This window comes from Malania oleifera, chromosome 9, assembly GCF_029873635.1.
Source record: "Malania oleifera isolate guangnan ecotype guangnan chromosome 9, ASM2987363v1, whole genome shotgun sequence".
NCBI classification, from domain to species: Eukaryota; Viridiplantae; Streptophyta; class Magnoliopsida; order Santalales; family Ximeniaceae; genus Malania; species Malania oleifera.
The window spans coordinates 86014742-86028075 of record NC_080425.1 but is presented as its reverse complement, the minus strand read 5'-3'; the positions used below and the strand labels follow the sequence as shown (position 1 = coordinate 86028075).

Sequence of the window (13334 nt, the reverse complement as noted above, 5' to 3'; positions counted from 1 at the left end):
TTTTATGGCTCGGCGACGAGACACCGGGACTCGTCGACAAGGAGATACCAAGGGATTTTCAGAGATTCTGAAATCTCAGGCTCGTCGACGAGGTCACCTTCTTAGCCACGAGCAACCTTCTTCGGCTCATCGACGAGAACTCCGACTTGTCAACGAGGCTAGCTGGGTCAACCTAATTTTAAATGGAATATTCATTACTTCCTTACTAAGTTATCCCATTCTCTCTCTCTCTCTCTCTCTCTCTCTCTCTCTAGAACACGAACTAACCCTCTCTCTCTCTAGGATTCCATGCCGTCTGTTGCCGAAATCAATAATCTGACATCACTACGTGGATTAGGAGGAGAATCTCTACAGTTATAGCGGATCAGATTTTCGTTCCGAGGATTTTCGAATTTTTCCCTAAAATCAAGGTAAGGATATGATTTTGTTTCTGATTCGGTAGTTATGTAGTAGTCGAGATTATAGTGAAGTAAGGTTCTTCAATTTTTAGGTTTCGGGGATCTCGGGTCATTGTTTTGGATCTATCCGTTTGTATTTCTATTTTTAGGATTAAGGTAAGGGGATCTGTTTCATTAGTATTTTTAGAAAACTGAATAGCTAGAAAGATGGCTTATGCCTTTATGTACATTTTGATGGCTTATTTGCAAAATTTTACTCATTACAAATGTTATTTCTTACGATTTCATAGTTTTACGATTTTTGACAAAAATAGGGATTTTGGCATATGAATTCCAAACTTTCCAAAACTACTTTAATTGTTTAAAAACTAAAGTAGGAATTGTTTGATACCCATGTTTGCAGTCCAAATGGCATTTTTCGGGTTAAACACCGTTTATAGCTGATTTTGACAAAACAAACATGACATATGATGTGAAATGGAACATACTGAACTGTATACTGGTAAATGAACTGTGAAAACTGAAATTCCATTCTGTTATTTGAAAATGTAGAAAATAGGTGTCTGTTAATCACCGAACTTTATTATGTAAAAAGGGCTGAACCGAGAGCGTTTGTGTCGATTAACACCATTGTCTGACATAAAGAATGAATGCATGAAAGATTGTATGATTACGATTGTGAAAATACTAGAATTGCACAGGTTGTTATATTTTATTGTAAATTATATATATGATTGATTGAGACCACAACTTGTTACTAAAGGAGTTGAAAGAAACTCCGAAGGAGTTGAAAGATACTCCATATTATCTGAGGCTTTAAATAGCTTGAGACGCGGTTCCGTTGCTGATTGAGGTACAGTGCAACCACACATGTGAATCAGTGTGGGTATCGAGATAGTCGGCTTGCAGGAGTGTATGGGGTCACTGGTGAAATAATTGATCAGGTGGGGCAATCGGACTATATTTGTGATGCTTGATAGTGCCTGCACGAATAGGGCTCTGTCAGAGTTATCAGTGCACAACCCATGCCACGAGGTAATTTGGCATATTACTGAAAGTTCCAAAACTGGTCATTGTCTTAAATTTTCATATACATGATTTAAAAATTGAAATGGGCAAAGTCACATGGTTGAGTACCGTGTGGAGGGAATCGTACAGTGTATGGGCCTGTACCCTACCCTAAACTCGAGGACTCTCGCTTGTGATGATGTTGTATTATGTTTATATATCTTGTAAAGTACTATATTGTGAATGTGATAATTTGCAACTATTTTTAATTAGAATAAACTCATGTAGTCACGTGTTGATGTAATATCTTCCACCTTACTAAGAAGTGTCTCACTATGATCTTACAATCTGTGTTTTAGGTCCTACAAGAAGTCGGTCGTAGTCCTTCTAGAGGGACTTTGGCGCATATAGTCTTGTTAGTAGACATAAGTTTTTGTATCAATACTAGGTTGTTAGCCTGGTAGAATGTAAGAGAGTGTAATATGTTTATGTTTTAAACATGGATCTTTTGGACTGAGGAATATAAATAGAACTCTGGTATATGTCTAATAGAACCCTGAATGAGAATGTTTATGTTTTCCGTTATGCATGAATACATATATGTAGGAGATACACCTATTTGTCCCTATTTAGAGTGGGTTGTTTATATATGCTTATCAGATACAGGTATAACAAAGTATGTGTAGTAGCACTCTAGGTTCATATAAAGGACCGGGGCATTACACTAATTATATGTATACATTAATCAATCTTGGAGCCAATCAATTTCTGGTGACCATATTGATCCAAGAAATATTTCTTCAGGGAACAATACTAACTTTTCATTAGAACTTGGAATTGAGTGGCAACTTCTATTTCCAAATGTAGTAGTGTCGCATTCCCTTTCAAACTGACCGCTAAAACTGCAAAGTTGAGAAAAATCTGCATCAAGAAAATCAAATAGACAATTGTCATCGATCTCAAAATTCATTTTCATAGAATGATCAAACTGATCCATATTTTCCAAAGCAATATCCAATTTGGTAGCATCGCAATCATCTTTCGTTGAGTACTTTTGTGCCATTGAAGGCCCTGCTTCTACTGGCTTGTGAATGTGAACGTGTTTAGATGGCTTGGCACGTATTGCAAATGATTTTGTGCTAGTTGATGGCAAGGGGGTTGTTTTAGACGGGCTCACTATGAGAGTATCTTTTAGTTTGGATCTGTTTGATAATTGCTCATAGTTCGAGGAGTATGTTGGGTGACCTCGAACTTTCTTCTTAAGATTAGTATTCCAATAATTCTTTATTTCATTGTCTGTTCGCCCTGGAAGCCTCCTTGCTATAAGAGACCATCTGCACGTACAAACCAAACAATTTTAAGTGGGCTTAATCTCATCAATATATCTTCACTTAATCAAGATTGTTGGGGGTATGCTATTTAGGAAATTATAATTTGATGATGATTAGTGAAAATTGATGTATTATCCTCAAATCATAATCTATCATAACTCATTTTGTATTTACAAAAAACTCAACCATGAAAATATCATTAATTAAAAAAAACTTTTGAAAATATTCAAAAACACTAAGAAAAAAAGAATAATAACTATAAGAATAGTTGATAAGAAATGAAAGATTTAATTAAGGACCTGTTTCCCAAAATCTTGTGAAGCTTGATAATGAGCTCCTCCTCATCATGAGTTATGTTTCCTCTCTTAATGTCTGGCTTTAGATAATTTACCCAGCGAAACCTGCAGCTCTTGCCACATCTTTTTAGACCTGCATAGAGAGAGAGAGAGAGAGAGAGAGAGAGAGAGAGAGAGAGAGAGAGAGAGAGAGAGAGAGGGGTCAATTAAAACCAACAGAGTGTTTTAAAGAAACCAATTGTAAAAATACAATAGACCCCAACAAGTACTTTTTGTTATCTATGCTGTGTAGAAACACCAGCAAGTAGAAAGAAGACAAATAGATTAACAACCAGCATTTTTGGGAAGGTCTCTCCATTTGCCTTCACCATGTGTTTGAATGTAGTCTGTGAGAATTTTGTCCTCCAAAGCAGTCCATGTTCCTCTGTTCAACCCTACCTGTGAACAACAAGGGCGTTTCCCCATCTCTCTCTCTCTCTCTCTCTCTCTCTCTTTCTGGTACGTTTCCTTTGGGGATGTGGATTGGAGAGGTAAGCAGATTTATACTGGGGTGGGGTGGGTCTTGGTGGTTGGCATTTAACATTGGGTTACTGGAGCGTTCATGATCATGCATTTTCCAAGATTAATTTTTGAATATATAGAGAATGGTAGCTAGGTCAATAGCTCACGTTCAATTAAACTAAGTTAATAATATTGATAATAGTACAAATAATTCCAAGAACAGGTAGCAAGCAAGCTAGGTTTGTGCCGACTCTGAAGATAGCACTTTTACTTGAATCTGTGCTTGAAAACTGAATCAAACCTGTTCATGTTTGTTAGAATAACACTAATAACTTGTATATTCTGATAAAATCACTATTTTTCATTTTCATTTTTTTGGGTACTATAACTATTACCTCCTATGTCAGACCAATTAGGAAATTATTTGAATTATTTGGTTCAAAATAAATTAATTTGTTTTGTTGAGATCAACTAATACTGAAGAGTTGTAATCCATTGCCAAATTTTTTTTTTTTTACATAAAATAATAATAAAAATAAACTTATACTATTAATAAAGTCAACTTTGTAAAAAAATTAACCTATAGAAATAGATTAGTTTCCTTTTTTATCATAGACTAACTTTTTAAAAATGTAATAAAAATAAGAATCATATTTAGTTAATTTATAAATGTTTTAAGCTAAAAAATTAATAAATTTAAAATTTTAAAATATTCTAAAATCTCTTCCTCCCAATTTTCATTTTATAGTAGCAAATAGATGTAATTATTTCGATTTGTTTTGCAGTTTGGTTTAATTTTTCTTTTTTTTCTTACCTACCCCTAAATGAAATGTGTCCCAAAATATTATTTTAAAAAATATTTTTTGCATTTAATATACTATTGCTAACTTTCAATGTGATATTGAATACAATATATTTATTGAATTTTAAGAGCTATACACTAACAAGAACAAGAAACCAAGCCTAGGGGGACCAACTGTAAATCGTCAGAATTATAAATCATTTTTCCAAATTGAATTCATTTTTTTTATAATTTATTTTTTCATTCATTCATATATTGTTAAACTATATAAATTATTTTATAAAAATATTAATCCATCAATATATAAGTATATAATTTTATAACTATTTATAATTATTTGATAAATTAAACATATATTTTATATTTACTTTTAAAATATTACTTTAATGATTATAAATATAACTAAATAATAGTTATTGCATTATTAAATTTAAAATATTTATTCATTTGTATGGACTAAATAAATTTAATATAGATTATATATTTTATAAATTTACTTTAATATATTTATTTATTTACTCAAAATGAAATATATGTAAATATATTTAAATGCATTACTTATCATACATATGAGTAACTAGATGTTACTTATTTAATGAATGATACTTTTAAGCACTCAACTTATTCACAAAAATCAATAAAAAAATCCATCTCTCCATCTACCCCTCTTCATTTATACATATAATTTTATCGAAAACAAAATTAATTGAATTAACACATGTACACAAATCAAGAATAATAATCCCAAGTAAATTTTTAAGTAAGAAAGAGGAAGAAGCACATAGACAGCGAAGATTTCCCAATACTATTGTCCAAAAGGTAAATTGTAATTAACTCAACCTTATAGTAAATCCTCCACTTAATAATTGCCCGAGTTGCCATATTTTACTAAATACAAGATTGAATTATTGAAGATTTTTTCCGAGCTTAATAATTAAATCACACATATTTTTCTGCTTGAATCTCACATGACATGCATGCATGGGAAACAACTTCAACATGCACTCAATCTAGAACAAAAATCCGCATCAATTAAATATCAATATTGACTCTCTCTCTCTCTCTCTCTCTCTCTCTCTCTCTCTCTCTCTCTCTCTCTCTCTCTCTCTCTCTCTCTCTCTCTCTCTCTCTCTCCATTTATGTATAAGGAAAGGATTAATTTAATGTCGTCATAGCGCTAGCTAATTATATAGGGGCTAGTACTGCTGTCTTCTACATTCATATTAATTATAAGAGTGAAAAACACTCACTTCCCCTAAAGTTTGTCAAAAAGACAAGGAATTACCTAAAGGTTTCTAAAATTCCACGCATCTCTCCTTAAGTTTAAATTTATGGATGCCCATACCGCCTACAATGATAGATGGTTAACATCGTTAAAAAAAAAAAAAAAAAACATTAATGAGACAAATTTTCCCCTTCGAAAATCAGGGGCTGCACTTTGTTCTCCAGCGAGCACTTGGTCTCCTCTTTCCTTTGTAACTCTTAATCCTCCCCTAAATCCTCCAGTCAATCCTCCCCTCAAACCTCAACTCCATACAGCTCGTTCCACCATTGCTTATAGAAAATCGAAGTCCATCCTCCCTCTCTTTATGGCCTCTCATTGAGGAAATATTCAAAGCCCTCATTGCGTTAGGGTTTGCAGGAAGAAATCTTTCTTCTTCTTCTTTTTTTACCTTGAGGGTTTTGTGGAACAGGCGCAATTTGTGACTTTGGGGAGAATCGTTCATGGCTTAGGGGAGCATCATTCATTGGACTCTCTCAAGTGCCATCTTAATTGATTGCTATTACTCTGAAATCATAAAAGATGTTGAAGCCTCTTAGTCTCACCTCCACAAGCGATTCAAGGTCTCTCATCTTCCAAGCTCCCATTGCTGCTTAAATTGAGACTACTCATGGTCAAATTCTCATTGTTCTTCTCTGACTAGCTCGACAATCCAAGTCATGTCCTTCTCCAAAATAATCAAGTTCTGGAGGGCCTAAATTAGAGACCCTTTTCTTAATCTGAAACTAAAAGCAAAATCCTCATGTGAGAAGCTCCTCAAAGACTGATCCAATGAATCCTTTTCAATTGGACACGAGAATATCCCTCAATCAACAAAATGCCGAGATGCTAGCAATTCAGGCGACATGGAGAAAACCAGATGCTTCCCATTTTGCAACCCTAGCTAGTTGGGTTCATCAAATTATCAATTGGGTCTCTTAATTCCCCTAGACCCATCAGTAATTAATTTGCTCAGTTCCTTCTAACTTCTAAATTTTGATTTGAATAATTGCTTTGAATTTGGTAGATTCACTATCCTTTTCTTTTCTTCTTTTTGTTGCTATAGTGCCTTGTTCAGATCAATACAATTTCTTTCCTTGTTAGGATTATGATTCTTCTTCAATCGGATGGAGATAGCAAAGATGAAATGTATGCAGAGATTATATAATAAAGATGCTTCAACTGTGCTGAATTTACTTTGTTGATAGTGAAGGTCATTCTTATTTTGTGAATGTGAGCACAAAGGTAAAAATGAACCGTGCTACAGTGTACAATTAAAGGTTAAAAGATAAAAATATTTTTAAGACAAATTGTATAATATTGGCAACATATATTTAAGGTCAAAACAAGAAAAAATCATTTTTAAAGGCATTATACTAATAAAGGCAAAAAGGGAAAAAAAAAAAAAATTTCAGCACATCGTGTTAGAAAATTAGTAGCTCTTGAGGGTTGAGGGTATAATTGAAAAAAAAATATTTTTTGAACTTTCATTTGAATACTAACGTAAAGTTGACATGAAGGGATATAAGTGTTCGTAAATTCAAACTTGAAGGGAGGTTTGTAGAATTTTAAAAATCTCAAAAAAGTATTTGTCTTTTTAATTAATATGGGGAGATGAATATCTTTTGTCCTAATTATAATTATTCTCAACTTCTTGTGTTCATTGTTTATGTGGTGTAGGCATTTTTCTTCCCTTCAATTTTCTTGTTTTGTTTTCTTTGTTTCAAACAAGATTCAATGGAAACCCATCATCGTATCATCATCTTCAACTCCGTCGCTGTAAATCCCACGTCAAGCTAGCTAGCTAGGGTTACTGTTGCAGTACTTGCATGCATGCACGCATGGTACAATCCATTATTGATGATCTCATGCATGCACTATTAGTCAACAACGTCTGCTTCTTTTTCTTTGCCTGTAACATGATTTCTAGATTTCCTCTTACCTTTTTCAAAACAAAAAAGTGGCTTCTAGCCAGCAAGATCATTATATATTCAGTGTTAATTATCAAGTTGTTTACTCGTTGACCATAGTCAATCCATAATATTGCCTTGGGGCCAAATTTTCGTCGGAGGTTTCCAGTACCTTTGAAATCCGACTAGTATATAATCATTCAAGTGCCCCATTTGCCCTTTAACATTACGTCGGAATAATTATTACATGAGAAAAGACAAAATAGTATCAGTATAAAATTTAAGAATGAAGATTATAATTATTACTAATATGTATAATATTTTTTATTATTTAATTCATCATGTAATACAAAGGAATAAAAAAATTCTGGGGTTTAATTCATATATATATATATATAAATTGTTGAAATGAGAATGCTTAGATGGATGAGTGGTATATCATTGAATAATAAATTAAAGAATGAATATATTCATGATAAGTTAGGTGTAACTCTTATAAAAGATAAAATAAGTGAGAGACGACTCAAATGGTATGAACACTTGAAACGTAGGTCACATAGCGCACCTGTGAGAAAGAGTGACTTAATTACTGTGGGGGGCAGTAGAAGGGATAGGGGTAAATCTAAAATAATTTAGTAAGAGATAGTGAGTAAGGAGTTAATATCCTTAAATCTATCAATAGAAATGGTCCATGATCACATAAATTAGCGGAAAATGATTCATATAACCGACCCCACCTAGTGAGATTAAGGTTTGATTTTGTTGTTGTGTATATATATAAACTACCAAATTCTTATATTATAGCTAATTTACTCACATGAATAAATATTTCGTGAACCAAACATAACCTAAATTCCTAACTACCTCCACTAATACTAGCCCCATTGAACTATACAGTAAATCTATACTATTTACATCAAATTAACAATGGTCTTTAAGGTTCATTGAACTTTCACTCAGTTTGTGAAGAAAACAAGTTCATTGCTAGCTTTAAGTCGTCTAACTCCACTTATATTTTAAATTTTTATTTTAAATTAAACTAATACATTCAAAAAATAAGCTGATTAATTAATGAATGAATGGAAGAATAAATATATTACCAAAAGTTGGAGGGGATGGTGTTAATAAAAGTCGACTTCAAAAATTGGGGCGGCGAGATCCACAGGGCGATTGGAAACTTTGTTGGAGAGGTAATAAAGGATGATTGGCTTAGTATGATTGTGTTAGGACTCATGGGTGGGCTTGATACACATAGGTGAATACCAACTTGACCCAAAAACTTAAGCCTATTGGGTTTTGGGTCCAACCATGTATATAAGCACCCATCATCCACTCTAATTTTCCAATGTGGGACAAACTCACAAGTGGAATTCTCAACAATCTCCCCCTCAATTGTGAGTTCTAACTGCTCTCCTTTGAACGGAAATCGTCTCCCTTCTAGGAGTAAGCCTAATTCTCCAACAATTGTTCAAGTGGGCCTTACTACTGGCACCTTATGTGCGTCGGATTGCATTCCATGTGCCTCCTTTTGGGTTAAGTTGGTATTCACCCATGTGTATCAAGCCCACCCATGAGCTCCTTCGGTCCTAACAAGTGGTATCAGAGTTTGGTTCAAAGCAGAAACGCTAGATCGGATAAATTCACTGAAAACAGAGCCTTATCCAGTGTCTCGAAATTGAATTTTGAAGGAACCATCATGTTCATCTCGTCGAGACGAAGCCAACGGTGCAAATCGTAGCTCGAAAGGAGCCCATATGGCACTACACGCGCCACGCCGAAGTCCTCCGTGCCTTCACTCGCCTTCACGCACCGGCCACGCGCCCGCATGTGCTCCACGAGTCTTCCTCACCCGGCCGCTTCGACCCGACCCAATAACTCGCGCCAGACCCGGATCGTACCCAACCCGGATCCATACCGGTTGATTCAAACCCGACTAACTGACACGCAGCATTCTTGTTAGTTGCCACGTGGCAGCCGCGGCATCTGGCACGTCAGCACTGCCACGTCATCTAATGGGACCAAAACAATTTGCCAGGAGGTGGGCCCCATAGTGCCACGTCAGTAGTGGACCCTACACCCTGCCACATTAGTTGATGACGTTAGTAATGGCATCACTAACGGTAGGTATATTCCGTTAAGTTTAGGAATATTCCATTATAATTGACTACATTTGACCAGATCTTTGACCGGGCTTTTCGGAGCCATTTCGGGTCCATTTTTCAAACAACTTGAACCATTTCTAAGGTTTTCGATCGTTCTAGATCCAACCATGCTATCCATTTGAGCTAATTTCATCTCTAGATTAGTGAATCGAGATGTCGAACGAAAAGAGCTCAAAGATCGAGAATCCTCAACAGAACACCAAGAATCTTCAGGCAGAGAAACCTGTGGAGCAGATTGTTGCACCACCACCTCCTACTCTAGCTCCAGAGCTTAGGAGATCTTCTCAGCAGCATGTACCAAATAGGAGGTATGTGAATCATTTACTTCTTACAGATGGAGGAGAACCTGAATGCTATGTTGAAGCATGTCAGGAAAGAGATTTGAGCAAGTGGGAGCTTGCAATAAAAGACAAGATGAAGTCTCTTACCTCCAAAAAAATATGAGAACTAACTAAGTTGCCCAAAGGTAAGAAGACTCTTCGCAACAAATGGGTGTACAGGATCAAAGAAGAACATGATGGATCCAAGAGGTATAAAGTCCAGTTAGTAGTCAAAGGTTTCGAGTAGAAGGAATGAATTGACTACACTGATATTTTTTGCACTAGTTGTGAAGCTGACAACCATCAAATCTATTTTGAGTAGTTGGACGTGAAGATGACATTTCTTCACGGTGAACTTGATGAGGAAATTTATATGCAACAACCAGAAGGTTACTTAGTTAAAGGTAAAGAGAATCTTGTGTGCAGATTGAAGAAGAGCTTGTATGGTCTTAAACAAGCTCCTAGGCAATGGTGCAAGAAATTTGACAGTTGTATGCAAAGGAAAAATTTTCAGAAGTGTAATGCCGACCACTGTTGCTACTTCAAGAGGTATCGTACTAACTATATTATCCTATTGTTATATGTTGATGATATGCTAGTCACAGGATCAGATTTAGAAGAGATCAGAAAATTGAAGTAGCAATTGTCAGAGGAGTTTGACATAAAAGACATGGGTTCTGCAAAGCAGATTCTTGGAATGCGGATCTCTAGAGATAAGCAACAAGGTACGTTGCGGTTATCTCAGTCAGAGTACATTAGCCGTATTTTATAAAGGTTTAACACGAACAGCACCAAGGTAGTAAATACACCATTGGCAGGTCACTTCCATCTCTCTAAGGATCAGTCTCCCAAGACAGATGAAGAAAAATATTTCATGACTAAGGTACCATACGCCTCAGCCGTTGGAAGTCTCATGTATGTTATGGTTGGTACTAGACCATATATTGGTCAAGCAATGGGAGTTGTCAGCAGGTATATGTCAAATCCAGGGAAGACTCACTGGGAAGCAATGAAGTGGATTTTGAGATATCTATGTGGCACTATTGATAAGTGCCTATGTTTCAGCAAAAGAGACTTGAAAATTCAAGGGTATGTAGATGCTGATTTTGTAGGTGAAATTGATCATCACAAAAGCACCACCGGGTATATATTCACTGTTGGCACAACAGCTGTTAGTTAGATGTCACAGATACAGAAGATTGTTATTCTATCTACTACAGAAGCTGAGTACGTAGCAGCGACAGAAGCAAGTAAAGAGATTATTTGGTTTCAAGGTTTGTTAACAAAGCTCAGAATAAAGCAGGAAGGAAATATTTTATACAGCAACAGTAAGAGTGTGATACATCTGGCAAAGAACTCTGCATTTCATTACGGAACTAAACACATTGGATTACATTATCATTTCATCAGATCTCTATTAGAGGATGGAGTATTGACGCTGGAAAAAATCCAAGGTAGTAGGAATCCAGCAGATTTGTTGACAAAGGTGGTAACTATAGAGAAGCTAAAGTTGTATTCAAATTCAATTGGTCTTCATGCCTGAAGACATATTTAAGCACATCATTTATCACTGGTTGAGGAGGCGTCTCCATCTCCAAGTGGGAGATTGTTGAGTAGTTGGAGCCAGAGATGCGGTGTCGTGTGTGAGCTGGTGCCATGTGCAAGCTAGTGCAAGCCGCGTTGAGTTGTGTCCACAGCTATTAATTGCCGATTTATTGTAATTCCTCCAACACCATTTAATATAATTCCTCCATCCATCTATAAATAGAGAGAACAGAGAAAAGAGGTGTGTGTGTGTGTGTGTGTGTGTGTGTGTGTGTGTGTGTAGAGAAGAGAGTGAGGAAGAGTGCAGAGAGAGAGAGCTGCCTGAGAGTTTGAATCTTTCTCTCGGTTTCATAATGGATTATGGTGTGCTCCGTGGACATAGGTCAATCTAGACCAAATCATGTAATTTTTGGTGTCTCTTATTTTTCTGGCGTGTGTTTATTGCTCACAGATTCTAACAAGTGGTATCAGAGCCAACCGTTCGTAACTCTGGGTGAGCGACATCGTAAAAAGTCGAGATGTGAAGTTAATTCTCCTAACGTGCTAACAGTTGGAGGACCAAGTGTGTGGCTGAGGCCAATAAGGATCATCTAGGCTGTGGATGGATCCAAATAGGGTCAAGACGTGAGGGGTAGGATTGGTTCGAAGGCATGTGGAATGCAATCCAACACACATAAGGCGCCAATGGTAAGGCCCACTTGAGCAACTATTATAGAATTGGGCTTACTCCCAGAAGGGAGACAATTTCAGTTCAAAGGGGAGCAATTGGAACTCACAAGTGAAAGGGAGATTGTTGAAAATTCCACTTGTGAGCTTGTCCCACATTGGAAAATTAGAGTGGATGATTGGTGCTTATATACATGGTTGGGCCCACGACCCAAGAGGCTTAAGCTTTTGGGTCAAGTTAGTGTTCACCCATGTGTATCAAACCTACCCATTGGCTCCTCCGGTCCTAACAGATTGGTCATCTAACACTTCAATTCCTTCTATAAATACCAAAACCCCTGCCGTTACAATGTACGCAACTGCATATATCTAAACCTACCTACACTACTACGTACTCTCCTTCTTCCCCTTCACCGAAGCTGATAACGACGCTTCCTCCCTTCATTCCTTCTCTTCGGCCAGAGCCACCATGGATGACAACGATATGTTCGATTGAGGCAGCATCTGGCCCAACTTGTTGGAAGAACAAATATACACTACTGGTTTTTGTTTCTACCCTACTTATTTTGAACTCATCCTTCATTACCTCTCCAACAAAGTTGCCAATCGCCTTGTGGATCTCACCGCCCCAATTTTTGACGTCGACATTTATCAACACCATCCCCTCCAACTTTCCGGTATATATTTATTCTTCCATTCATTCATTAATTAATCAGCTTATTTTTTGAATGTATTAGTTTAATTTAGCGATACCTTTGACGATCGGTCATACAAGAAACGTGTCATACTCACTGACTTCACCAAGAAGTAACCTGTAAGCCCTACATATAACTTACCCTGCTCACAAAACTTCTTGAACAAAACCAGCTTAGTCAGTCCCAAAGTCTGACTTAAGGATCTCTGTCCTGATCTAGTACTCCACCTCAACCCTAAGTTTAACCTAGTAAACATATCAGCATCAAACTTGCGCCACATGAGATAAACCAAGACCTTTCGTGATACACCCACAAAAAACATATGTCTGCAGCATGATGCTATCCTCATTGGTCTCCAAACATCTAAATACATGTAGTCACTTATATGCCTTAGCTGCATATGCCACAGAACATCTGACTCGAATTCTACAGCTATAGC

The 13334-nt window shown here is 36.3% G+C and overlaps 1 protein-coding gene across 1 annotated transcript; it reads right to left on the bottom strand.

Annotated features, from left to right (window-relative positions):
• Nucleotides 1–2151: 2151 nt before the first annotated feature.
• On the bottom strand, nucleotides 2152–5961 carry LOC131163548 (transcription factor MYB1-like). The gene is made up of 2 exons (XM_058120141.1): nucleotides 5861–5961; nucleotides 2152–2740 (listed from the first exon to the last, which is right to left on the bottom strand). The coding sequence occupies exons 1-2, from the start codon at nucleotides 5959–5961 to the stop codon at nucleotides 2152–2154; spliced, it is 690 nt and encodes a 229-aa protein (XP_057976124.1).
• Nucleotides 5962–13334: the final 7373 nt, after the last annotated feature.

Bases quoted from the DNA above. Each gene is read 5' to 3' on its own strand.
- LOC131163548 (XM_058120141.1), bottom strand. From the start codon at position 5,961: ATGAGGGCTTTGAATATTTCCTCAATGAGAGGCCATAAAGAGAGGGAG. The intron at 2,741-5,860 runs GTTTGAGGGGAG...TTGTACGTGCAG, and splicing joins ACGAGCTGTATGGAGTTGAG to ATGGTCTCTTATAGCAAGGA.